Source organism: Amborella trichopoda, chromosome 2, assembly GCF_054954075.1.
Source record: "Amborella trichopoda isolate Santa Cruz 75 chromosome 2, AtrichopodaSantaCruz75HAP2 v2.0, whole genome shotgun sequence".
NCBI classification, from domain to species: Eukaryota; Viridiplantae; Streptophyta; class Magnoliopsida; order Amborellales; family Amborellaceae; genus Amborella; species Amborella trichopoda.
The window spans coordinates 53,661,424-53,689,373 of record NC_142337.1 but is presented as its reverse complement, the minus strand read 5'-3'; the positions used below and the strand labels follow the sequence as shown (position 1 = coordinate 53,689,373).

At 40.0% G+C, this 27,950-nt stretch overlaps 1 protein-coding gene and 1 non-coding gene across 2 annotated transcripts in view; one reads left to right on the top strand and one right to left on the bottom strand.

The window, feature by feature from the left end:
- The window catches only part of LOC18431471 (dual specificity protein phosphatase family protein), a 28,017-nt gene extending 15,254 nt beyond the window's left edge, over nucleotides 1–12,763 (top strand). Inside the window, exon 12 of the mRNA XM_020665636.2 lies at nucleotides 11,991–12,763. Within this exon, the coding sequence (XP_020521295.2) occupies nucleotides 11,991–12,297 (307 nt within the window). The 3' untranslated portion in view covers nucleotides 12,298–12,763. The remainder of the gene's footprint in view (nucleotides 1–11,990) is intronic.
- Nucleotides 12,764–18,699: 5,936 nt separating this feature from the next.
- LOC110007012 (hypothetical protein) lies at nucleotides 18,700–24,404 on the bottom strand. Its single transcript, XR_016049601.1, has 2 exons — nucleotides 23,387–24,404; nucleotides 18,700–19,089 (listed from the first exon to the last, which is right to left on the bottom strand). It is a non-coding gene; the product is annotated as a hypothetical protein (transcript).
- Between the last annotated feature and the right edge of the window lie 3,546 nt (nucleotides 24,405–27,950).

Here is a 27,950-nt window from a genome sequence, read left to right as displayed (position 1 = left end):
TCTGGGGGCTTTTGTCGAGGACCGACAGATTCTTGATGGAGCACTGGTAGCCCACGAGCGCTTACACTCCCAGCATCTAACTAAAATCCCAGGCTTAGTGCGACCACATGGATTGATCTATTCTAAAGGAGACCCAGCAGAGATTAGGGGGTGTATTTTTTGTCCACAGGTGGCGTAGATGGATCAGGGGGTGTATTTTTTGTCTGCATCCTTTTCGATCCTAATAAATGGCTCCCCCAAAGGGTTCTTCAGCTTCAAGTTGGTTGAGCGAAGGTGACCCCCTCTCCCCCATCTTATTGGCCATTATTGCAGACAGTGTCCAAAAAAGCAGACCGCCCAGCGCATAAGGCGGCTCGCCTAGGTTGCCACCGAGGCGGTCCAAAAGGCCTGGGCGCATCGCCCAGGCCTAGGCGGTCAAACTGGGCGGAAGTCCCTGGGCAGCTGCCTAGGCTGTACGAAACCTGTCTAGGCGGGCGCCCAGCACCCAGTCAGGGGCGAAAATTTTTATGTTATTTATTTGTTCTATTGTTTTTTTTTTAAACATAAAGGCTTTTAAGGATGGGTTTTAGGTTCATTTGAAACCTAAACCCACAAGAACCCATTTTAGAGAGAAAGACACTTCAAAGAAACTAAATTTTATGATTTTCATTGGATCGAAGTGCTTCTCAAAGTTACGAAAAATAGATCCGAACATCACCCATGTAGATTAAATTTAGTTTTGGAGTTTTATAATCCTATTAGGGGGCATTTTTTATTATTTTAGCACCTGCAAACATCTCAGAGGTGAGAGTTTGGAGTTCGTGCAATCAAAGTAAGTGCAAAACTTTCGTTTTTAGATTGCTTGCTTTATTTTGAGATGCATTCTTCAGGATCTAGTCGAAGTGGAGATCTGGATTGAAAATATGGATATAACCTGAATCCAAATGACAATAATTGCATTAGATGCAATTATTGTGAAAAAGATACAAAAAGGGGCATAAACTGGTTTAAGAAACATCTTGCCGGTATTAAGGGGGATGTTGCCCCTTGTAAAAATATTCATGAAGCTATCAGAGAGGAGATTAAGCAATATATGGCTTCTGTAAAACAAAAACATGAAGAAAATCCTTGTCATTTGAATAGATGTATTTCTTCTTCTTCTAGAAGAAGTGATCCAGGTTGGAAGTATGGTTATAACTTAAAACCAAACGATAAAAATTGTATAAGGTGTAATTTTTGTAAAAAAGATACCAATGGGGGTATTAAGTGATTCAAGAAACACCTTGTTGGTATTATAGGGAATGTTGCTTCTTGTAAAAAGGTTCTTGAAGCTATTCGGGATGAGATTAGACGATTTCTGAATTTAAAAGAACTAGAAAAAGATGAAAATGAGCATTGTTCTATGGAAATATCTTCTCTAGGTTCTTCTAAAAGTGGTGATCCGGGTTGGAAGTATGGTTATAACCCGAATACGAATGACAAAAATCGTATTAAATGTAATTATTGTGGAAATGATACTAATGGGGGCATTTACCGGTTTAAAAAACACATTGCTGGTATTAAGGGGGATGTTCCCCGTGTAAAAGTGTTTCTGAGGCTACCAAGACGGAGATTATACAATATTTGAGTTCAGGGAAGTACAAAAAGATAGAAAAGGGTAGAGCCAAGACTCCTAGGACCTCATATGCACATACTAGTAAGAGGGAGATGCAGATTCAAAAGAAACAGAGGAGGACAAGTGTTATATTGAAGAGGGAGATGACTTTTATGATGATGGCCTCGAATCTGATGCATATGATGAGGCTTATCTTATTCCTTCTGATGATGATGATGACTGAAGACTCTTAGTGTTGAGTGTTGACTGTTGTGTCTTAGACTGTATATTTTATGAATTATTGTATATTTTCTCTTTCTTATTTTTAGTTTCTACTTTCTACTTTCTAGTTCTACTATCTAATTTTTGTGTGTACAGTCTACAGTGTATCATATTATCCGTGTATGCTTGTATGGTTTTACTGTTTTAGCATTGTATGAAAATATGGATTATGGTATTATAGATTATCAAAATTCTCTTCTCGACTTCTCTCTTCTTTTGTTTCAACTGGGATTATGGTCTTATGGATTATCAAAATTCTTATGGATTATAGTCTTATGGATTATCAAATTTCTTATGGATTATCAGAATCAAACTATCTCTTTCTTTCTTTTTTTCAACTGGGTCGCCCATGTTTTGGGCGCCCGCCTAGGTAGCTACCTAGGTGCTAGGCGGCCTGGACCCCCATGGCCTCTTGGGTGTCGCCTAGTGCTTTTTGAAAATATGGCAGCTGAGGTCTTTAGCCAATCGATCTCAAGTCTATATGCAGCTGAGCTGCTCGTCGACTTCTGCTTCGGCCCCAATGGACCTATGATATCTCACCTTTAACACGCAGACGACACTCTTCTCTTCTGCGACCCAACAACCCAGCAAGTAGATACATTGAGGATTTTCTTAAAGTGCTTTGACATGGCTACGGATTTCCGAGTGAACCTGGCAAAGTCGTCCAAATCCTAATCGTTGTATCCTCTGCCTCAACGATGAATAATCCACCCCCACCTCCTCATCCACTGCCCCCTAGCTATGGAGTTATGGGTGGAGATCCTTTGCCTGCCTCAACGATGAAGAATCCAACCCCCACCTCCTCATCCACTGCCCTCTAGCTATGGAGTTATAGGCGAAGATCCTTTGCCTTTTTGAACTATAAAATACTCAGAGGCAGGTAAAATTCTCTTGGGTCCCTCACTGACTCCGTCAGAAACTCCATCATCTGCTGGGCCAACAGCAGCAAACTCTTCCACCCCATCCCCTCCTTGGCATTCCACCTGAGCTTCCCCTCCTTGGCATTCCCCTCCTAGTCTTCCGGCCTTATAAGGTTTCCGAATCCTCTTTCTGGCGGCCCCCCAGCATAAACCAAATCAGATGAAATTTTGATGGATGCTCTTTGGACAACCCGGGACTGTCAGGAGTGAGTGCTTTATTTCACAACTTTGAAAGCTCCATTGTCCACTCTTACTCCCACCGTATTGGGTTTTCGGACTCGACAACAGCTGAGGCCAGCATCCTCCTTAAAGGCCTTAGAGCCTTCGACCTATCATGGAATCCGTCTCTCATTATTGAAAGGGATAACCGCGTGATCGATTGAATCTCATGAACATCCCTCGGCCCTTGGAGACTACAACACCGTTTAGACGAGATCTTCTTTCATTTCTCGAGCCTCTTGATCACTTGGAGCCATGCCCATAGAGAAGCTAATGCTGCACCGATGCCCTTGCCAAAGAGGGGGCCTCGATCCCCACCCTAGTAGCTGCTGGTCTATGATCCTGGTTAACATTCTCAAAAAAAAAAAATTACTCCTACATTCTAGACTTATGGCCTCCACTTTTTGGGACTTCCCTTTGAACCGGGTTGTGAACCCGTTACCACATCTGTTGTCTCATCTAAAGCATCTATCCACCTAGAGCCTCATCGAACAGCTATCCAACACTCTAATTTAAACTAGTTGACTGCCTATTCGGAGTCGCCCCCTCACTTGGACTCTCATCCAGTGGGCACCCGTACCCATGCTCCACCCAAATGAGCCCACACCTGTCAGCCCATCCCAATGCCCTGATGATTGGCACATAGGCTACTACTTGGATAGTTGCAATCAGCCATTGACGACCCTATAGTACATTGGACCCCAGATGCCCCTTATCCTACCATGATATGCACGGAGATCTACTGCAAGCCACATATGGGTGGGCAAGATCTTCCCACACCCCATCCCTTTGCCCACCATTCTAAACCCTTCTAGCTTTGACCACATCACACACCAAGGTCCACCATGACTCATAGATGGACATCCCTCATGACTTCAAGCCCACCTCCCCAACAAAAGCAATGAGCTCCCCTCACCACCTTCCATGTTACTCGTCCCATCCCCCTTTCCTCATAGATTGACAACCCAAATCCAACCACTTTTTTGCCACCACCACCACCACCAATTGCTACCCTCTTGGAGATGTCCAATATCACTGATGTAGAGCATACAATGGTTTTAGGGTTGTCCGACATTTGCCAATATCGAACAAACCAAAAGATAGGGGTGTTTGGTGTTTCTGATATCGGACATGCCTAAAAAAACTTAAAAAGAAAATGTGAATTTCCAACTTGTCTGATGTTGAAGATGTTGGACAGGGTGCAAAACTAAGAAAAAAGGGTAAATTGGGTTGGTGGGGGTGGGTTTGGTTCCATGTAATTTTGGGGAAAATGTGATGCATACTGTTATAAAGGGAGGGGGAGACGGGAAACCGGTCCAAATATAAATTTTCCTCATAATTATCATCAGATGTTGAGTCTTTTTGCTTGATTGATTTTGAGGTAATCAAGAAAATCGACAGTGTGGATGGAAACAAAGCCCAGATGTTGAAAGTTGTGGTTCATCTACAATGGCCCTATCATCGAGATAAGTGACATGTTTAGTTGGAGCGCCTTCAAAGGACCCATATTGAATGCCAAAAGTGGTAGCATCATGGGGCTATATTTCTTTTAGCCAAACCTTGTGGCCTTGCCTCCTAAGACTTCAGCACTTAGGGCCAAGTTCAGCCTGGCACCCTCATAGACGTACAAGAGAAAGAAGACAAGGGTCGTTGCTCAATTCTACGCTTGCTATTCGATAACTAGTATATTGCCGCCGATGCCCACCAAGGGTTTGGGCCACAGGTTTATATGGACCTCAGGTTACACTATTTGTAATTGAAATACAGTGAGCCACTTGACAGCCTGCCACTGCCAAGGCCCGCCAAAGGGGTCCTTACAAGCCACCCATGACCCACAGGCTAACCACCTTATCATGCCACCTGATAGGTGGTTATTGATCGTTACAAGCCACCCATGACTTGGATGTTGTCTCTCTTGAATTTGAACTCTGCCTTTCCTGCCAAGGCTGTTTGTCACAAATTCGGCGCCATCATTGCCTTGTCTCGCATGCTGCTTAGCCTCCCACACAGCATCCTGCACAATTTGACAGTCTGTCCATGGCCTTAGTACCTCCCCTCGTAAAGGTTTCTTGGATTAAAGAATTGGACAACCGGGTTTCTTGGTAGTTCCTACAGCCAAGTTGCACTAATTCTCATTGGACTTGTAGGTCATTTCTTGACTTGTTACTTGGGCCAAGGGAGGTTCACATGTCGAGCCCTTTGTCAGCACTAGTCTACCAAAAATGTGTCGCCCTCATGCTGCATATGCGATGATAGAGGAAATGATGCAGTCTGTTTGGAACAAACTCGTCCCTGCATATATGAGATCCCCCCTGCATATACGAGATCCCCCCCTTTTTTTTTAGGTAATACATCCCAGGGCACCTGACTTGGGATTTCTGTGGAACAACTTTGTTTAATCAATTGCAGTGCATAAGAGAAGAACCAAGAGTACAATTGTGAGGAAGAAATGGAGTAAAAATTGTATATATTATGTCTTTCCCCTTTATAAAGACCTTGTTGATTATTAAGGCCTCCTTTCTCACTCTTCCCCACGTTCCTAATCATGCCCCATCTGCTTGCATTTTTCTCCCTTTCATAGCTGGAAGTTGAATTGAGTGGAATGTGTTATTTGTGCAGCTGCTATTTGATCGTGGGTTAAATCTTGCAAGAGAGGGTGAGATTATTGTCATGATATGGTATTTCTTGCAAATCGCGTTTGAGCTGAGCTGGAGCTTTCATTCTGCTGTTAGTCATGCCGACATGGGTTTCCCACCCCACATTCCATGTTCCATGACCTTCACTGTTAGATAGTAGCAAATGACTCCAAGGGAGTGGGTTTCATTCTCCATTAATCTCATTCCTGAATAATGATGGCAATGATTTTCAGAGTATTGGGTATGCATTTTGGCTTTGGAGGTGCCATGAAACATTGAGATATCCATAATATCCGATATTGTTTAGCAAGTGATTTGGAGTATATATCCAATGTGTCCTTGCAGATGCTCGCGTCAGAGGATTTAGACATATACTGGATATGCCCCTCTAGGGCTACCTATCACTAGAGGACTTGGACATATATCAGATATGCCCCTGTGGTTGCTGACCACTAGAGGACTTGAAGACATATATCAAAAATACCCCTGTGACTGCCAGCTACTAGAGGACTTAAAACTAGAAAAGAGGACCTTGGCCAGAATCTTATAGGAGCTATTCGCCAAACTAATAGGGGCGAAATCTTTTAGCTTCACCGCACCCTCTACTTTGGGGATAAGGGCTACAAAGGTAGTGTTCATTGCCTTGTTAATGATTCCCCTATCATAGAATTCGGCAAAGAAAGCCCGCAAGTCTGGGTGCAAGAGCTCTCAAAAGCGATTATAAATGGCTATTTGAAATCCGTCTGGGCCGGGGGCTCTATCCTGGCCTAAGTCTTTAATGGATGAGATTATTTCCGATTCTAGGAAGGGTACGTCAAGACTTTGAGCTTGGGCAGGTGAAAGAGTGAGAAAAGAAAGCTCTGCCATTTGTTGGCTGAGGCGTGGCAGAAAAGAGATCCTTGAAATATTGAATAATGGTTTCTTCTACTCTAGAAGGGTCATCCAATGACTCCCTGAGACTGAATTTGTGTGATGAGATTTTCACTTCTTCTACAATTGGCAATCTTATGAAAGTAACCAGTGTTGAGATCTACTTACCCAAAAAAAAAAAAAAAACCAGTGTTGAGATCTCCTGTCTTGAGCCACCTGACTCTGGAACGCTGTGCCCAAAAGATCTCCTTCCGAATGGTACATTGAAAGTCAGCTTTGTATTGAGATCTCAGGAGCTGCTCATTGGAAGAAAGAGAACGGGACTCCTCAAGAGTGTTGAGGTCATGAATCACTGAGAGTAGAGAAAGTTTCATAGCCCAGAAATTCCCAGGTAAGTTCTTGCTCCAAGTTTTGAGGGCCTCTTTGAGGAGCTTGAGTTTTTGTTGGAATCTGAAACCAGCCCAACCTTGAATTAAGGGGGAAAAGAGGATCACCAGGAAGGAACAAGGGAGTGGAGGGAGGATTCTTCGAGCCAGGCCATTTCAAAGCGGAAAGGTCTAGGGCCTCCTAAGGGAGGGGAGGTACCTAAGAGAAGAGGTTTATGTTAAAAAATAGTTTTGGCTAAAACTCGTGATGTGGTGCCTGGGAAGGAGGCCTCCCACTCCAAACTGCGAAGGAAGCGGTCGATCTTGGAAAGGCAGGGGGATGGAGAAGAGTGGTTCGACCAAGTGAATCTTGCTCCAAGGAGAGGGATATCCATGAGATCATTGTTAACTATCCAGTCCACAAAATCCATCATAGCCTGAGAAATAGTGGAAGAATTTGATCTTTCAAAAGACCATCTAGTGTCGCTGAAGTGACATCCCAGACACTAAGAGGGGGGCGGGGGGTCTCAGAGGCTGAGAATTTGGCCTGTGAACTTCCACAGAAGACCGTCCGACAAATGAGAGAGGGACACTATGACCGAAAAGGAGGCCACCACGGAAGAGGAGAGAGAATGGGAGGATAGGTCCTAGATAACCCAAATACCCCTGGAGGCACCCTGGGCTTCGAGGGCAATCCATTGACATGGCCTATGACCCCAGACTTGACTGATTTGGTGGAGAGACGTAACCTGGAGCTTGGTCTCAATTAGAGTTGCAATAGAGGGTTGATATTGAGAGCAGTAGGAAAGAACGAAGGATGTATTTTTGCTAGAGCCAAGGCTGTGGATATTCCATACTAAAATCTTCATTATCTGGACAGGGAAAGAGAGTGTGTAGCCGAGCGGCTAGGAGTGGCTTGCGCCCCCGCCGGAGAGGGGGAGCACTGGAAGAGTCTCAATCGAAATGCACATAAAAGAAGAGATTGGAAACTTCTCTAGATTGCTTCAGACTTACTTTGAAACGTGTCTCAGCATTGGAGCGACAAAAAGCCTCCACATCTTCCTATGATCCATCGAACTTAAAACCCACAACCCGGTGCACTTGGTCAGCTTTCCCCGGCGCACTTTCTGTGGACCTGACTTTGTCTTTCAAGGTTTGCCAATGAGAAAATCCTTTGGTTGCGCTCTTTCCAGATGGTCCATAGGGTTGCGGCCACTAATGCCTTCCAAAGCATTAGTCGGAAAAGCTGAGACACTGACTCGGGTGTAACCCATGATCACCTGAACAGTTGGAGGATATCTTCCCACAGAAGGCTAGCTGTGCTGCAATGGATGAATAAGTGTGAGTTTGTTTCTTCATTGGCCATGCACATCACACAGCAGTTGGGAAGTTGCAATCCCCGTTTTTGTAGCTTATCAACTATGAAAGCTCTCTCCGAAATGGCCACCACCCAGTTGAAGACCTGGATTTTTGGGCGGATGTAGGGAATCCAAGCTAGGGTTGTAGGCGGTTTGCCTGTGAGAGAGTTTTGCTGGAGGGGTGATGAGTTTAAGGTAGAAAGAGAAGACTGTGAAGGCTCCCGAGGAAGTGGGGGACCACAAGATTTGGTCTTTACCATGATGGGGCAGAAAAGGGGAATGTAAAGAGTTCCAAGAAGGCTGGGGTTTCTGCATCCGTATGATCTCTACGATGGTCGGGTTCCACACTCGGGGGATGTTGCGGGTGGAAGGTGGTCTGCAACCAGGGTGTTGGGATCTCTAGCTAGTTGGAAAAGGCTGGGGAAGTGAAGCATTAGAGGGAGGTGGCCGATCCAACGGTCTCTTCAGAATCTGACTTTGTCGCTCTCTCTAGGATGGAACGGAATGTGGGTTTTCAAGCAATGAAGACAATGGATAATGGATTTCCAGAAGCCCAAGGATGATTAATGAGGTCTTCTGGGAGGAATCATGGGGAGGAGTTGAGACGATATTTGTGGGTCAAGACCTGGTGCCACATTTGGCCAGCCTGGGTAGCAATTCTCTACCACGATTTACCTAGTAGAGCTGGGTTATTCTTTCAAAGACTATGGATTCCCAAACCACCAAGGGATCTAGGTTTGCAGACTGCGTGCCAAGATATAAGGTGATTTTTTCTGGATTCCTTGTCCCCTGACCAAAGAAAGTTGTGCATAAGTTGCTCGAGATGCTGAGCAATCGTGGGTATGTGCAAGAGCGACATTTTATATGTAGGAACGTTTGAGAGCGTTGCTTCTCTGGCCACCAAGGAGAGGTGCCTTCTTTTCCATGTAGCAAATTTGCTATCACAGCGATCGATGATGTGGCTCGAAAGGCTTTTTTTCAGGCTTGCCAAGGCACAAAGGCAATCCTAGGTAGGTGGGAGAGATGGAGTCAGTTTTGCAACCTCGCCTATCAGCAAAAGCCTGGGTAGAGAGATGGTGAAGGGAACTGCTGATCATCTTGGATTTTGTGAGGTTGACTTTGAGGCCCGTGGGAAGTGGAAACATTTGAGAAAAAGGAGTAAGTTGTCAACCTGTTGGGCCAAAGCGTTACAAAAGACGAGCGTGTCATTAACATATTGGAGGTGGGGGATGGCTGGAACATCCCTAGCAGTCTTGAAGCCCTCTAGAAGCTGTATTTATACATCCTAGAGAGGGATCTGCTGAAAACCTTAGCAGCAATTGCAAAGAGGAAGGGGGAAAGGGGGTTGCCCTGTCTGAGGCCCTTGAGGAGTGGAAGAAGCCACGAGGAGAGCAATTACTGAGAAAAGAAAAATAGGGTTGGTGGATACATCCTCGGATCCACCTTCTGCGAAGGGTTTCCTCCAGGATGGCCCAAATGACATGGTTGTAGCCTTTTCCCAGTCCCGTTTAATGACCAGGCCTGGTGTCTTGGAGACGTTTCCGGAGTAATCATTTGGTATGCTGTAAAAAAAGATGGACTGCGTGCTTTTGGAAGGACCTGTAGCTGCACCCTCAACCATTGTAGGTTGACTTCCCTTGCCTATTCAGTGTAGCTTCCAACCAGAAAGCCACTGTCTTCTGTTTCTGTGAGCAGCGTGGCTCCCAAACAATACGGACGTCGAGGTTTATATGCAATCTAGATGACAACAAAGCCTTAGAGCTAGCTTTCGTGCTGCTAGGCTACAACGCCACTTCATACCTCGTTCAGGCCCTGACAAAATGGTATGTAACTTAAACCAGTTCTGGATTATTTTTCAGCTTCCTCTTTTTACTAGACTCTTCATCAAAGGGATGGAAGCCCACTACCACCTTCAATGACCTGGTTTACCCCTGTTCTACTGAAAGCCCAGGCTTTTAATTCTTGGTCTTACCAACTGGGCGCTTACCCAAGAGGCGAGGCGTTCCCCTACCGAGCTTGTGTCCCATGTGTAGGACCATGGAGAATCCATTGACCACCTTTTTGTCCACATTAACTTTGCCTCACGAATTTTATCCCTTAACCTATATCTCTTTGGATGGAATTGGGTTACACTTGCTTTGACCCCTCAGCATCTCTCTTTCTTTCTTCCCATTTCCTAGCTATAGGCTGCATGCTGAAATAGGTCTATGGATGGAATTGGGTTATACTTGCTTTGACCCCTCAGCATCTCTCTTTCTTTCTTCCCATTTCCTAGCTATAGGCTGGTCTATATTCGAGCGCAAACAAAGCAGCATTGAGCCATTTGAGCAATGTTACAACTTACAAGACTTGCCTCAGCCAAGGGACTCAGTCCTTGGTTGAGGCAAGTTACTCGCCGAGTCCCAATGGATTCAGCGGAGTCCTACATAGGGCCAAAAGCCCTTTTTGGCCCTAGATATAAGTTTTGAAAAAAAAAGAAAATTTTTGAAAAAATAGAAGAAAAGTTAACTAAATAAAACCAAAAGTAGCTTTGAAAAGTTGAAATCCTCATCTGAGCCTTATCCCAATTATTTGGGATTGGTTACACGAATTCTATTTCGTCATTTCGCTCCAACAAGGGCCATACCCTATACCCTCAGTCAGACCATACGTTACCATGTCTTTTCTCACTATTTCCATCCATATCTTGTTGCATCTTTCTCTTGCCCTTTCAGAGCCTTCCAAATGAGTTAAATAAGCATAAAAAAATATCAAAAAATGGATTTAGAATGAATTGATTTATAGTTGGGAATATTTACAAAATTCAAAATATAAAAATAAGGATTATAGCGAAAAATATTCACCAATCATTGCCAGAAACATCCAAATCATATACCAAAATTTCATGAAGTAATCCTGCTTATTTTGTTTCATTTTTTTGAAATTTTTCTTAATTTTTTTTATATGTAACTTGAGTTTGTACACACAACTTGGGGTAATTCAACCTTACCTTGTTAAGTCTCTCGCCCGATTGCAAGTGGACTCGGGCAAGTCCCTTAACACTGCATTTTAGAATCGCCAAAAATCCACAATCATTTTCTGGGCCAAGAAGGCCAAAGTCAAATGTAGTTTAGCTCCTATTCCTCAGTCATCCTTTGACGCCTCATTTGCTCCATCTCCTCCCAATGGCGCATTCTAGATCCTTGCATTGAATTACCTGAGACTGGAATCACCACGATCACGTTAGTGGCTGCTCTGCAGGGAGCCCTGGTATGGCTGGCGTTGAAAGTGCCTTTGGAAATCACATGGGCGCCTGCTCTTGTATATGTGGGTCCCATTGGCTTCTCGGACACAAACTCGGCCGAAGCGCAAACTCTGGTTATGGGCCTCAAATTTATCGACAGGGGTTGGAGGTATATTTAATTTATTAAAGGCAATTCACAAAATGTCATTAACTGGAAACAGACTTCCCTATTTTTTGAAAATCGACAAATTTATTGAGCTTTGCTGCCCACTACCAGTCACATTTAAGCATACATGAAGGGCTGAAAACGACATAGCAGACTTTTTGGTCAAGAGGCATCAAGACCAAACCTCTGTACATCCATAACCTATCCCCAAATCCCATCCCTAGCTGTACAATTTTGACATGCTAACTTTCTGTACAAATGAACTTAACCCATTTTTCTAGCATCTGTACACCATTTACCCTCATCACCGCAAATTCTATAAATCTAAAAAAAAAGAAGAAAAAGAAAGAAAAGAATTTAATGAGCTTTCACTTGCAGGAAATTCACCCTTCTGGATGCATGGAATGTGCTGAAGAAAGTTCATCGTCGAGCGCAACCCAATGATGGTTTCATGAGAACCCTTTTGGAATTGGATAAGAAGGCTCATGGGAAGGCTTCAATGGAGTGGCAGCAAAGGAAACCTGTAATGAAAGTGTGCCCTATATGTCGCAAGAATGCAGGGCTTAGTAGCAGTTCCCTGAAGCTCCATTTGCAGAAGGCACACAAAAGGATATCATTAGGAAGTGTTGACAGTGCCATGATCATGGAGATCGAAAAGGCTCTGGATACAGTCAGGATAAGCTAGGCTTTTCGATAACCAGTGAAATGTATCGAGCTATGGACATAATGAGGGTCAAGTGATTTGACATTGATGGAGGCAGTTGCAGTTGACACCTAAATGTTCCCTCGCCCCATAAGGCGAAGAACGAAGCACAAAACCACGTTGTGTTTCTCGCTCACCCAGATCTCTTGCAAAAACAGATTAGGTTTGGGTCCATATTTAACTAACAAGGACTGGGGAGAAGTATGCACAAGGAGGGAAGTGGTGGTGCCATGAACCAGCTCTGCAGGTGCTTAGATTGAGAAGTGAAAATCTACAAAATGAAAAGTACATAGGTTACCCCTTTTGGAAGGTAACTAACTGCAGTGGCAGTTATTTTGCTGGCTTAACAACGCTGGGTTTGAAATACTCCGCGTTGTAGTGTTGTATCTTTATTATTTGTCGAATTTTTTTTGATGTTGCTCATAAATTATTGATTTTACAACGTTCACATGGACATGGTGCAAAAGTAGCCCTGGCTCATTCTACTTTTGATGGTTGGTTTATGAATTCCTTCTCATCTGTCCTGCATGCTGTTGGATATTGCGAATTGTGATCATTCAGGAACTTCATCCAGAGATGCCCTCTATTAATGCTAGTGTGAAGACTTTTGTGTTACGTGCTCCGTAGAATATATCCATGCTCCGTAGAATGTTCACCCAAAGGAAACGGGTGGGTGAAATTTGTACAAGGGGACTGTAGAAGGCGCACCTCACACCTTTAAATCTTGTAAATATTAAAGGAGTGCAGTTCGTATAATAATATAATGAAGAATGATTTTATGCTACGGTTTGTATAGTAATATATTAAAACAACATCAAAAATTATGGTAGGACCATTTATTGGACTTTATTTTTAAACTTTTTATTCTAATAAATTCTAATAATTAATCGTAAGAACGAAAAAAATTAAAAGCACAATTTAGAAGATATTTTTTAAGACCAATTAATATAGGCCATCCATGGTTAGATTTAATTTTTATCTTTCTAAATTTTTTACATAATTTTATAACCGTTATATTAACGATTTTTTAAAAAAAATTTAATTTTAAATTCGAAAAAGCCTAAATTTGAAAATTTGCGTGATCTAAATTTAAATTTGGAGAGGACTCTTTTTTACCAGGGTACAAATTTAATTTTTTTTTTTTTAAGATTTGATTATTAGGATGAAAGGAGTGTAAAATTTAGAGCCGCATAAGTGCCACAAATATGGATGAAAAGAGTGCAAAATTTAAAATCATATAAATACCACGAATATGATTTTCTAAAGGGAAAGCATCTATCTTAGAAATAGAAGTGGATGTGCCATCTAAAAAACAATGAAAGCTAACTGTCCAAATGTTTTCTTATTAAAATATTTTAATTCTAATTTTTATTATAATTTTAATTTTTTTTTCATATTTATGATGTCCTTCACATAAGTCTTAAAATCCATCTCAAAAATAAATTTGTTAAGAGGCCTGCATTTCTATTTGGGTCCTTTTCCTAAAAGATGTTAAAATCCATCTCAAAAATAGATTTATTAAGAGGCTTGCATTTCTATGCGGAGCCTTTTCCTAAAAGGTGTTAGCCCGCATAGATACCGGGTCCTTTCCTAAAAGATTTGATTTCATTATATTACACTGAGACATAATATCATTCCCCACACTTATAATGGCTTTCAAGGATTTATTTTCATCTTGGTAGATATTGTTGATCTGGCAACAAGAGGGGAAGTCTTCTTGTTATTTCAGATGTTTAATTTGATCAATGTATTTCTCTCGGCTTTTATATCGATAAAAGCTTAATACTCTTATCCAAAAAAAAAAAAAGTATTGAACACATCAATGAACACTCTTTTAACTACCCAGAAAACTCTTCCCCCAAATGATTAAATCATTAAAGGTGCATCTTCAATAAGAATGAGGTCGACAACTTAAAAATCTTCTTCCAGAAAGCAAACTTAAATGAGGAATGCAACACGGATCAAATCCAATCATGGACGCTAAATTTCCCTCCAATAACAATGAAAAGCCCATGTCGCCCCTTAAAATTCCATTTCGTGGTCTCTACCCTCCAACCAAAACCAAACAACCAACTCACATGCAAGCCATTCGTTCTTATATCAATATCCATTTATGTGGCGCCCCCTACTCCATGAAAGGAGTTTTGACGGTAGTATTGTCGAGTCCCATAATGAGGTATTTTATACCGACGGAAAAAAAAAAACACACGCGCCCGCGCCCTTAGGGGATTAGTGCCTCAAGTTACAACTAAATAAGCCAAACGCTCTCGCAGACTCCAACCTGTTTACACTTGAAAGAAAATGTTGACATAAAACACCCCGCTGCATGGCACACGGTACACCATGCGTATCATCCTCTGTCCCTCGACTGTATCCTACGGCAGAGATCGGCATCCCTAACACTGTTAATGTTCCCAAGGTGCAGCACACATACCATACACAAGTAGTCAAACAATTGTCTGGCCTCGCTTCTTCAGCAGCTCCCTAAGCACACGAGAGGCGGGGATTTGAGGGATGCCCCTCTGTCGGGCCTCTTCAAACATGCGTCGGCCCAGCTCCAAAGCCACGTCCGCAGTTGCGGATCGCTCATCCACTAACCCAACTGCATCCGACTCCCCTGACTCGTTCGCATCAATCTCAATGGCCTGAGTTATAGGAAACCTGCTATCCTTGAATTCTATATTCGAAAGAGTTGACGGCTTTTCATATAGGCTTGGGTCGAGCTCCTGTGGCAATTCGCTCCCATGTTTTGTAGTCGAGTGGGGTTCCATCGACGCCCACACAGCTCACGCCTTGAAGGCCATCGCTCAGCCCAGTGCTTTTGTTTTTAAGGGTCGAGGATGCGGAGCTCAGTTCACGCTTTTGGTGTGTGTCAAGGTGAAGAGTTGGGGTTTCGGTGTGGGTAAGTGTAGGAGGAGCTGTTGGGGGTTTTGGTGTGGAAATATGATACTTTGGTCGCAGGGTCAGGTCCATGCCGCATCCTCCCTTCTCTTCATTTTTGTCTCGGTCTTCATCGAATTGAGTCTGATGCTGATGGTCATGGACAGGAGGATTGTTATCTGTGGGGGCATATGTGGCTCTGACTTGTTCAGAGAGAAGACGTCGCCTTCTGAATAGGTTTGAAACAGGGGCCAGGTAGAGCTTCACCATTGATGTTCCCCGCCTAATCATCCTTCTCGCACCGGCTTCCTTTCCACCCCACAACTCTCTCTAAGAAATTCAGTTCAGTCTTAGATCTTCAAAGAAATTCCTTCTCTAAGAAATTCAGTTCAGTCTCAGATCTTCAAAGAAATTACTTCCCTTAGTCTTCAATCTCACTCTACTGGACCTCGCATGGTTGGTTTTATTCCCTCGGATTGATAGATATAAAGAGTGAGACGCTTTTCGTTCGTGGCGCTTCTAGTAGCTGCCGGCTGCCTCGCGTCTTCTTCAAATGCTGCCCAAGCGTACAACTCTTTATTCTTGTCTTTGTACTCCCATAGGAGTATATTGTGCATTTATTCCCTCGTGTAAAGGCCGAGAAGTAATATTAGGGAGGTAACCCTTTCAAGCTACAGAATATTTTCACAAGTAAAAATTTTGGAATTTAACTCTCTAAAAGCCAGATAAATAATATCTGATAGCGTTTCATCAATGTCTGCATCAATAGGGGTGATTTCAGATTGCATATGGGTCTTTATTTCCATGCGTCTAACCTTTCATCCCACGGCTAGGGTGATTTTAGGTCACTATTTATGGCCCACGTAAAAAAGTCAGATCGAGTATTTATTTCCATTCGTCTACCTTTACTATACTATATTTTTCCTCCAATATTGACAAAACAAAACATTTGTATACCATTATTTTCCCTCGAATATTGACAAAACAAAACATTTGTATACCATTCTCCTCTACAACTCCCTTAGGCGTAAGTGCTAAATGCAAGAAATTTCTATTTAAAATTTTGGGATCCATCTAAGTAACATCAAATGATTACGTTACGTTGAAAGGGCAAAAAAAAAAAAAAAAATCTTAGGTTGTTGAACATATCGATCTTGCCCTCCAGAAAATTCGATTTTTCCTATCAAAGTTGGGATATTATTTATTATTTTTTGTGAGCTACATAGAGAGTGATATTTAAATTTTTCTTATATGATGTTGGTGGTAGATTCTCGAGGTCACATCCTAAAATTTGGGCTCCAACAAATGCTTCAAGCTTTGAGTTTTACCCAAAGGAGCAAATGCACGATATGCTCCAGCGGGAGCTACAAGTCTTTTCATCCCTAAATTTCCATCATCCCTGTTAGCCCTTTGAAGCTTCGGGTTCATTAGCTTTTTTTTTTGCTCTTTTTACAAATTTGAACACAAAATGCCTAACCGAAGTCATCCATATTTTTTTTTTTTTGACTTGATATGCAAATTTTATTGATGCTAATGATTATAATAATAATTATAAATAATAATTATTACAATAATAACAACAACAATATTTAATTATTAAATAATTCATCACTTATAGACATTTTGAGGAATTTTTTTTAATAAATAAATAAATAAATAATAATAGTCCATTAACAATAGTAATAAAAATCTTGATTAATCATTTTCCAAGTTCGAAAGCTATTGATGCAATTGTAAAATAGGTCCTAATATTTTTTAAAAAATTATTTTCTTTTCATGTCTAAATTTATAGATTGCGGTCTATGGAAGTAAGATTGGTTTTAGAAGAAGTTGACTAACGGAAGGGTTTGGCATTTTATAAAATAAAAATATCAAATTTGTAAAAAAAATAAAAAAAAACATAATTAAGGGGCTAATAGTCCCAAATTTTAAACTTGAGGGGGTACAAAGGATTTTGGTGAACCCTAATAGGGGAGGAAATTTCGGGGAGGGAGTTGAGGTTATTTTCCCAAAAGTTTATATAAGGGTGAGGATTTGAGCGCATCTTAAAAATTTCTTTATATATTCCTTGGTATATTTTTTTTATTGTTTAAATGTTTACATTTATTTAGAATTTCTATAAATTTGAAAATTTTGACTATTTGGCTGGCAAAAAAAAAAGTAATTTTTTTTTCTTATTAGACGACACATTCCATTTGCAACAATCTTGCTCTCTCTTATAATAAAGATAAATGCTACCCATAAGAAATAGACATAAATATCAATAATTTATGGAACTACAAACAAAAATGGAGAGAGAGCATTTATGTTATCCATCGTACAACATTTGTCCTTTTTCTGATAATCCCATCATACATATGAAATTTCAGACTTGTGAGATTCACAAGAGAGAGATGGGGGTTCAAGGCAGAGATGGAGGAAGTTCATAAATGAGAAATATAAGTTCATAAATGAGAAATAGTGGGAAAGAAATGGGGCACGTTTCAAGAATTTGAGTGAATGGGACTTGGTCATTAGAAAAAAATTGAAAGGATAAATATTGTAGTTTGGACATTAACTTTGCCATGACGGATCCTTAGCCCGTCATCGCAGTCTCAAGCTTGGAGAAAAAAGGAAGATTATGTTAGGTAGATAGTCAGCATAAAACTTTTACAACATCTATTTCATGACTCATAATCAAATTGACGGAACAAAATTTGTAGAGCCGACTCCAAATAGTTAGGACAAAGCTCAGACGATGATGATTATAATTTGAACAATAAAAAGCATTCAAAAGGAGTTAAAAGGTCATTTTCTTTCAACTTAAGACAGTATGTATGACCTATCTATGAACCTGAAAATTTATCTGGGATTATAATTACAGAGTTGAGGGTCCCAAGATGATAAACGATAATCAAGCGACAGCAACACCGAACATCACAAAAACACCCATAACCAAGAAAACTAAACTTCCAAGGCTGTTGGTCCTCTCATCAAGGAAGTCAGGCGTCTATGAAGAAAAAGGAAACTCCCTCAATCTTTTGAAAATGCCAATATATATTCATATGGGAAACGAGCATCAAGATCCAAAACAAGCTTGCCAGATTCCAGAGTTCCCAAACAATGGGATGTTTATTTCACAAGACTTAAAAAAGATACACTTTCCCCTTCAAGTGAAATTTTTCTGAATCTTTTGACGACGTGGTATACATGAATATGCAAAGATGGAACGAGTTAATAATATATTATTAACTCGATTCATTTGAAGAAGCCATTAATTAATGAAAAGTACACAAATATACGGTTGAATTTTGATACAAGGATGTCACAATCACTCGCGTCCGTTAGATTTCAAATTGGATAATTGTGAATGTAATCACTCGTGTCTGTCAGCTTTCAAATTGTATAGTTGCAAATATGTCATTAACTAGGCTTAAAGTTCAAAATAAATATCTCTAATTTTGTGTCACACCCCAAGCCATCCAATTTAACATCTAATGGCTAAGCAATTGTGAACTCCTGATAAAAAGTAAACAATCTCATAATATACAATCCCTTAATTACTTGAGAATAATCCAAATGTACAAAGGGCGTTTCCCTTCATTTATCAAATTCATAAGCAGGTTATACACAAAAGTTGCAAGTACCATAAAAAACCTAGTCTTTGATTAAAATATGAAGTTCAATATGTGTAGATAACCATGGAACTCACTGAGGACTTAGACCAGTAAGCCTCTTTTAAGGTGTGTGGTGGTGCAATTTCAGGAAGAGTGTTTCAAGTTTTCAACAATTTAATGTGCCCAAAAAGGAGATTCAGTTGTGATTTGATTGTACTTCAAAATATGATTTTTCTTCTGTCATGGAACAGTCGGTTTTGTGCACACAACTTGGTCCTCATTCAGCAGGGTCCTCAACCTAGGAAAATATAATGACTTCAAAAATTATGTGATCAATAAAGTATGATCGATACATAATTTTCTAAAAAATTATGTGATCAACTAGGACCTTAAGCAACAGGGACATTTTATTTGGAGTATTATTTAGCTTCACTCAAAGCAGGTCTCTTAACCACTGATTGCAACAGAGAGGTTGGTTATAAACATATATAATGGCAAGTCATCCATATTTTGATTTATTTTATGAAGATGTACTCGGCTTCCAAAGAGAGAGCTTAGATTAAAGCTCTTCTGCAGAGCATAAGTTGCACTATCTTCCAGCACTACCCTTCTTTTTTTTCTTCAAATTTCTTTTGGATTGTTCCAATCATGTATTACAAAGAATAGATGAAGACATTGTGCTTGATTATCACATTGTTTCTATGCAATTTATAGCTAGCATGTCACTAATTCACCACTCTTTTGCATATATCTGTGGACAACCATCAGATTTCTTACTAAAACCAACTTCTTCTGCTTGTCATCAATTTTCACCAACGTTCTATTTTGATGAGTGTCGTGAATGGTGACTATCAACATGCTACCAGAGAAAAAGATCAACTTTCCAATTTCATGTGGACTAGTCAAACGACCAGCAGTTGGTATACTGATTAGCACTAGAAATTCCAAAAGGTTATTCTCGTTTTTATGTAGGCGTCCTGAGGTGATTGAGTTCATGGTAGCAGGGATATCCATAAAGCATTTCGGATTCAAGCAATACAACAAACTCCCCTGAACCTATCACACATGAGGTTTTGACTGTATCATATGGCCAGTTGTGATAATAAATTCCAAAACAAAGCTGGGTGTTTATTATTTACATGAAATTTGGAAAGTAAGGCGACCCAGGTGATCGATTTTTTACATTGACATCAGGAAAAACCAAACTACCAAGTCGATAGCTATTCAGAAGTAGGAGGCCATAATCATTGCAAGAAGATGGGACATAGATTTGTTTCCACTATCTAAAAATTTTTGTTGTACGCTTTTCTTTTATGAATTTAACATGATAGTGAAACAAGATAGAGAAAGGGCATTCTTGACTTCTTGTCACATCAGAATATAGTAGACTTCATTTCTAAGAAACAAATCTGTTCTGTTAATTCTGCAAATTATTGAACAAGAAGGTAGATTAGAAGATTGCTTTGTTGTACATGCATGGACATGGGTATCAACCTCGACATAGAATGAGCATACTTTTCAAAGCTAGAACATAAATAGAGAATTAACAAGCAAATTTTGAATGTACAGATATTACAGAAGGAAAGTCATTAATGTGAAATACAGCACATGAATACCCTTAACTCATTTTGTCGTCTTGGAACTCGTTTTGTGGGATCTCTACAATAGGGTACAACTACTACTAGAAAACTAAAAGATTCAAACCATCTAATCCAACTGCCATAATTGCATATTAACGTCTCCAAGCTAGTGCCCATTTTGTGTCCCAGATATGCCTGGGCAGCGTCCAACCATGCCATCAATTGAAATTTTGACCACTCCCAAAATCCATGGGATAGGGCTGCACATCTATGAATGTGCAAAGAAGTCTTTGAGATTTTCAAGAACATGAAAGTCATGGGAAGATGCACAGAATGCATATGTGGGATTGCACCGCAACAGGAGCATGAGTAGACGTTTTACAAAATGAAGCCTCCTTAAAAAGACTAACTTGAAATGATTACAAAATTTAGGCTGGATGCGCCTCTGGCATAAATGCACTCATGTGCAATTAGGGCCCTGTCCAAAATCTGCCTGTCCTGCATCAGTAAGATAACAACTTCAGCACCTACAGAAGGCGAGGCTAGAACTTTAGAGGGCATTTTGTACAAGCTATTGAGAAGGCTATTGGCCTGAAATCCTACAATTTTTCTGACCAGGTTTGGACCAGGGCATTGAAAGTGTAATCTCGCCCTGTGAATAATCCCTCATGCTAAAACTGCAAAGCAAGCAGGAATGTCTGGGGGCTAAAGAGTCCCAGAACGATGACACAGGGCCACCAGGAACCATCTGACCCTGGGGCCTTAGCTGCCCAACTCATTCACTCATCATCATCAAAGCCTTTCCCAACTAATCGGTTGGCTCCGTCCAACTTATCCACTGCTCCATGGATTTTAGCATCATCAGTAAAAGATCTTTCTAGCCATTTGTCCCTTTCCTTAGGCAGAGTAGGAATCGTGGGTCCAGAGAAGTGATGGGCAGAAAACACTCAAAGTAACTGGTAATAACCCTATTCATTTCCCAAGGCCACTCATAGATCTTAGTGCATTGGGTAATGATGTTAGACCTTCTCCGACAATGGGCAATCTTATAAAGTTAAGTCGTGTTCTCGTCTCCTTCTTTATGCCACTTGACCCTAGATCGTTGGAGGTTGGAACCAATAAATCTCGTCTTGCTTAAGAATCTAGTACTTCAGCTTCAGTTCTACCCTCTCAGCCCTTTACTTCAAAGTCAGGCCTCCAGATTCTTCTACCATGTGTAGGATACTGATCTTTCGCAATATGGCCTCCTTTCTCCTGGGAAAGTTACCGGGGAGATTGCAACTCCACTGTTTGAGGCAGCCCATCAAGAACTGCAGTTTTTTACAGAGCCTAAAACCTGCCCATCCTTGCACTGCAGAGGACCACCAATGAGGAATCAGTTAGTTCTGCTCAGTTTCCTCTAGCCACATCATCTCAAAACAGGAAGGTTTTAGACGAGCAAGGAGTTCAGAGTCAAAAAGCATTCGGATGTGGTTCAAAACTAGATTGGGGAGAGTTCATGAGTGAGCTCCAGGGAACTCCTCCTGCGATACAGGAGAAACCAGGAATCCATCAATCTCTGTTAGGATCTGGATGGTTGCACAGTTGGACCATGTGAAGAGAGACTGAATGGGATGTCAATCAAGTTGTTTCTAACATGAAATCTGAAAACCTAGCCATACTAACAATGACATGGCCATTTCTGTCCTTCTCAAAACACCATCTTGTCACATTGAATTGGCCCATAAACACCACAGGATGGGGGTGCAGGGAGGCAACTCAATCAAATTCTGCCCAAAAATCACCCAAGGTTTGGTCTATAAAGGCCATAAAACACAATGAATTTCCAACTTAAATGATGCGACACTCTGGTCAGGAAGACCAAGACCAATTATGTGCCTAAAAAAACTGATGAAAAGGTGAAAATTGTGGGGTAGCAAATGACCAACTTTCCGCCATGTCTCCTGAGCTAATAAAACCTCCCAATGGCAAGGTCTCCTACCCCAGGTTTGACGGACTATCTAGGGTAAAGGAAGTTGAGTTTCTAACACCGTGAGGATTTCCAGAGGTGCTTAAGGGTAATGTATAAGTGAGGAGGGCCTTTTTCTTCGCGGCATCCCCCCAAACCCTGACTGTACCAAACAAAGACTTTTCATTTGGGGCCAACAATTTGATGAGCGGAGGCAGAACAAATGAGAGACCACCTTCAAGGTTTTCAGCCCAAGTGGCTATTAAGATATGGGTCGATTTGTGTGCGTTTCTTGATACAAATTAAATAGTATTTAACTACTTCTAGGAGATAGCAGACCATATACCACCAACTTCTTCTTCTTTTTAGTTGGAAAAATAGAAATTCCATTAATTGAGCAAATTTTGCAATACTAATTTTGGTCCTATAATTAGATATATGAGCATGTGACTATAAGCCCATATTTTTCTTCAAACATTGTAAATGTGGTAGACATTGGCCAAACACAGCTATAGCTAATATTGACCATCATTGGCAGCACTTGCATCTCAAAAACATGGGCTGCATCAAACCTTTCTGATTACATACAAAACCATGTCCATGTGTATACCTCCTGGAGAAAAGGGAAACAATAGATATAGGAATTGGGGTTGGGCTTGAGTGGCTAGCAGCTGACATTTAGCTTATGTATGTGCCATAAACAAGATCTTTAAAACATTCCATAACACCGAGAATCCAGCAATGAAGCGAAAATCATTTACGATTTCAAATGACAATTAAGAGTGGAGGGAGTTTGAATATATAGATCTAATAAAAGGATCAACTATAAATAAATCTAGACAATTTCACATATTCAGATCCACAAAAAGTGAACATTTCAGAGCTACAGCCAACCAATGCAGATAAAGGATCAATTAACAGTACAAAAAATCTCAGAACAGAGGCCTTTCATTTCCAACTGATTCAGAACTACGAATGATGAAGGAGTAATTTAGTGTTACAAATTCAACAAACAGATCAACTGTACATAAATTTTTATACACAAAGAGGATCAAACCCAAACGCACCTTGAAACCGGTCAATAATTTTCCAAGGCCGTTCCAGCACAGAATCCCCATCCCAAATCCTGTGACACCAAAACAAGTAAGATCACATCCCATCAAACTAAGGCCCAACGGTAGATAAGTTCACGAAATGCACGACCCTCTCGGGCGCATTGACGGAAGTCTCGAGAAAGCGACCTAGCTTCTTCAGAGAGAAATGAACACAATGAGAGAGGGCAATCCACCCAATCACTTCATAAAAAAACGAGGAGAACGCCGAATTCAAAGGCTCCTCCCAACCCGAATCCCACCCTCCTCCACCACCACCATAATTCCATCTCCCACCACCAAAAGACCCATCTCCATCACCAAATTTGCCATTATCAAAACCCTCACCACTGTTACCGTCATCCATGTCATGAACATGTGGTTTGCACTTCGTTTTGCGAGCTAGGGCCCGAGGAGCAGCTTTAAAGGTGCGACGCTTTTTTACGGGAGGAGGAGCGGCAGCATCAAGAGGAGAAAGGGTTGCGGAGATGGACGGAGAAGAGACGCCGGAAAAAGATTCCGGCGTCAAAATTTCTCCGGAATCGGAGCGGAGGAGAGAGAGTCTGAACTTACGATGACGTTGAGCTAGGGGATCCGCCGAGTAGAAAGAAGGAAACCCTAAACCTAGAAGGTGGTTAATGGCGGCAGAGGCAGCATCGTGGATTACCGGGAAATCCATCGGTCTCAAAATTTGGTGAAATCGTGTCTTTGCTTCTCAAACTCGTGACCGTTTGTCTCTCTTTCGCTTTTGGGTTTGTCAGTTGGTCGCTGATATTAAAATACAGCTCAGGCTCGGATCGGATCGGCTCGGCTCGGCTCGGCTGGGAGGAGGGAGGAGGCAGGTAGGTGGTGGACGCATCTGATGACACGTGGGTAACAGGGACAGGGTTGACCTGGCGGCCAAGAGATCCTACCGTCTGGAGTCCCGGTACCCGGTCCATCAATGTCACATTACTTTTATAGTCTCCCTCCGTTTGTTGAGAAAATGGAAAGGATTATATGTTTCCTCTGCAGAAGGAACGATACGTGCTTCCTTTTCATTGAGCGCTCCAATTTAAATCAAGGGAGCTACTAACCGTTTGATTTAGATTTGATTTTTTAAAATATTTTATTTTTAACTATTTTTATATTAACTATGTGAATATGAAATTTGGGACGTTACATCGTCTCAAAAGAGTACATCGAAATAAATATTAAAAAAATAATTTGATAACATATAATGACCAAAATACCTCTAAAACTTTCAATGGCATTTTAGTTATTTTATTGAGAATTTTATGTATATATATTTTTGTAGGTGCGAGTTCAAAAGAGGATTAGATGGTCAAATTTGGTGTAAAAATGTTTTGTATAAAAAATTTTTAAAATAAAATAGTATGAGGGTGACATTGTGATTGGGGTTATCTAAACTGTCATATTCGAATGGATGGTTGGATAGGGGAAAGGATAAAAGTTTTGAGTTGTAGGGGAAGCATAGAAAGCTTGCTCGTGAGAAAAATGAAGCTTTTCGGTGCTTCGGCCGATTCGGGGGAAGACTTCAAACTTTTTTTTTTTTTTAATTTAGTTTAAATAAAGATATTTATATATAAGATATATATAAATAATGGAAAAAGATTTAAAGTTTAAATAAAAAAATTTACAAAATATAGCTATATAGCTATTTCTTTGCTGGCCGAATTAGATCTGAAGCATACTCGATGCAAACCCGAAGCGGTCCGAATTTGACCGAAGTAGCCTGAAGCGGTCCCGAATCTGATCGAAGTGGCAGCACCACACTTCGCTTCTCTTCGGTTTATGCCTAAAATCCGAAGGCCTCAGCCGAAGCGAGGCGAGTTTGATAACATTGCAAAATATACTAGAAGACCCGAATCCATACTTGAAAATATAATACGGGAATTGGACTTGGATCTAGGTATGAACCTGACCCAGACCCCGAATAATATTCGGGTCCAAATTTTAGACCATACCTGGACCCGATGTCGGGTCTAACTGTCAGTCCTAAGTCTGGTTGAGTCCATTGCCACCCCTACTCAATATTTTTGGACACTACTTTTTTATAAAAATATCTATCATACCCCTGCTAATTACGAAAAGTGCCCTTGTGAAAAAAAATTGTATGCAAAAAAAGAGTATATGAGTGTCAAAAAGAAAAAAAACAGTTGAATACGTTAAGGTACTCATGAGTACCCTAATATAATCCTTAATATATTTTAAAAATATGTTGAATATAGTGGATTGTATACGATGAGACCATTTACCTTTGATACAAGGAGGTTACAATTACTAACAACCATTTGATGTGAAATTTGATAGCTTTGGCATGTCACAAAGTTCGAAAAAATTTATTTTGAAGTTTGAGCTTGGTCAATGAAATAAATACAGTCATTTAATTTTATATCCAATGGTCAAGATTAATTGTGATCACTTTGTACCAAAGATAAAATGTCTCATTGTATATTTCTCCTAAATATATGTACGATTATTTAAATATTGTGATTATAAATATATAGTTATATTTATTTAAAGAAACAGTTTATATAGAGTCGAGGCTCTAAACAATCAAATTAGAGAGTACCTCAAAATTTTCACTAGAAGAGGTTGTTTTGATACCTAAATATCCTCAAATTGATCATCTCAATATCAATATGTATGAACATGAGAAAAAAATGAATTTCAAGTTTTAGAAGTAGTGTATCTTGAAATACATTTTTGGACTATTAATTTTCAAGATTTTCAAGTTTTCATACCAGCTCGATCTACACTATTTTTGAAGCATTAAATTTTATAATTAGAGATGAATATATATTTTAAGGTTATCAAAACTATTACCAGTATTGAAACCACAATTCTCGATAGTCTTTAAAGATGGCTCTACTTTGATTGTTTAGAGCTCGGCTCTATACAAACTGCACCTTTTATTTAAATACCATATATTAAATATTATTTAAATATGATCACTATTCGGGTCTGGTCCGGGTCCAAGAATACCATTTGAGTCTAGGTTCGGGTCTAGATAGACTCGACCTGATGGGTCCAAATTTTGGGCCTATATTTGGACCAATGTCGGGTTTACCCATCAAGTCACGGGTCAGGTCGGGGTCCATTGCTAACTCTAGACCAAACCTTATTTTCCCTCTTCTTTCTTGTTTGACAAAGGTTAAAGTAAGGGTAAGGTTTTTTTTTTTTTTTTTTTAAAAAAAGCCTCATCTCAAAACTCACTAAAAATTATACTTGAGACTATGACAACTTTGAACAAGCATACATGGCTTTGAGCGTCGCGTAAAACTGCAGTTACACAATGATTTTGTTCTTATGTCAGGGAGCATTTAGTTTAAGGGATTGTATACTATGAGTTTGTTTATCTTTATTACAAGGAGGTCATAATATTTTTGGCCATTAGATGTTAAATTGGATGATTTCAGTTGTGTTATAAAGTTTGAAGTTTCTTTTTTTCAATCTTTGAGACTACTCAATAACACTTTTACGACCATTGAATTTGAAATCTGACAATCAAGAGTGATGATCTCTTTCTTGTACCAAAAGTAAATGATCTCTTTACAATTTTTTTTTAAATTTAAAAACATAGAATAATATAAATAATATATGCTAATAGGTAAAGGAAATGTATATGATGAGACCATTTACTTTTGATACAAGAAAGTCATAGTCATTGTCAACTGTTGGATATAAAATTGGATGGTGGTGGTGTATCACTAATTGAGCAGAAATTTCGAAACAAGATTTCTCGAAAGCTGTGACCTTCTTTATGTAAAAAATGAATGGTCTTATAGTATACAATTCCAATTGTAAAATATGTAAATAATGTCGTTATTTATGGGAATGTTCTTTTTCAAAAAACAAACTAGTAGTTCCTCAAATATATGTACCAATTTGTTTTAGGGAAAATTTTGTATAAAACCCTAATTCTTCGTATTATTTCATGGTAGACCCTTCTTTTGTTTTTCTTTCAAGTAGCATTAGAAAACCCCGAAAGATTTCATAATACCCCCTTGTCTCTTATCTCCCTCTTGTAATGACTTTTGATCATAAAAATTAGCTCCAACAAATCTTTTATACTATTTCAATCCAAAAACTTTTTTAATATGTGTGGAATAGGAAAAAGATGGTTAAAAAAGTTTTTGGGATGAAATGGTATAAAACGATTTGTTTGGGCTAATTTTTATGGTTAAAATCAATAAAAAAAGGGAAATAAGAAATGAGGGGGTATGGTGAAATCCTTAGGGATTCTTTATGCCGCTTGAAAAAAAAACGGAAAAATGGTCTACCATTAAATAATATGAGAAATTAAGGTTCTATAAGAAAATTTCCCTTTGTTTTACACTTATTTTCTCTCTCTTCATTTATTTCACTTTTTTTACGTGCTTTCTCATTTTCCACTCCATTTTTTCTTCTTCTTTTTTTTTTTTCGAGAAAGGTATATGTATATACTATTTAGGGAAAATAACGTGCATATCCGTTATTACATTTATATTCGTTTTTTTTCTTAAAATTCTTGTCATTTCTACCCACAATTACTTCT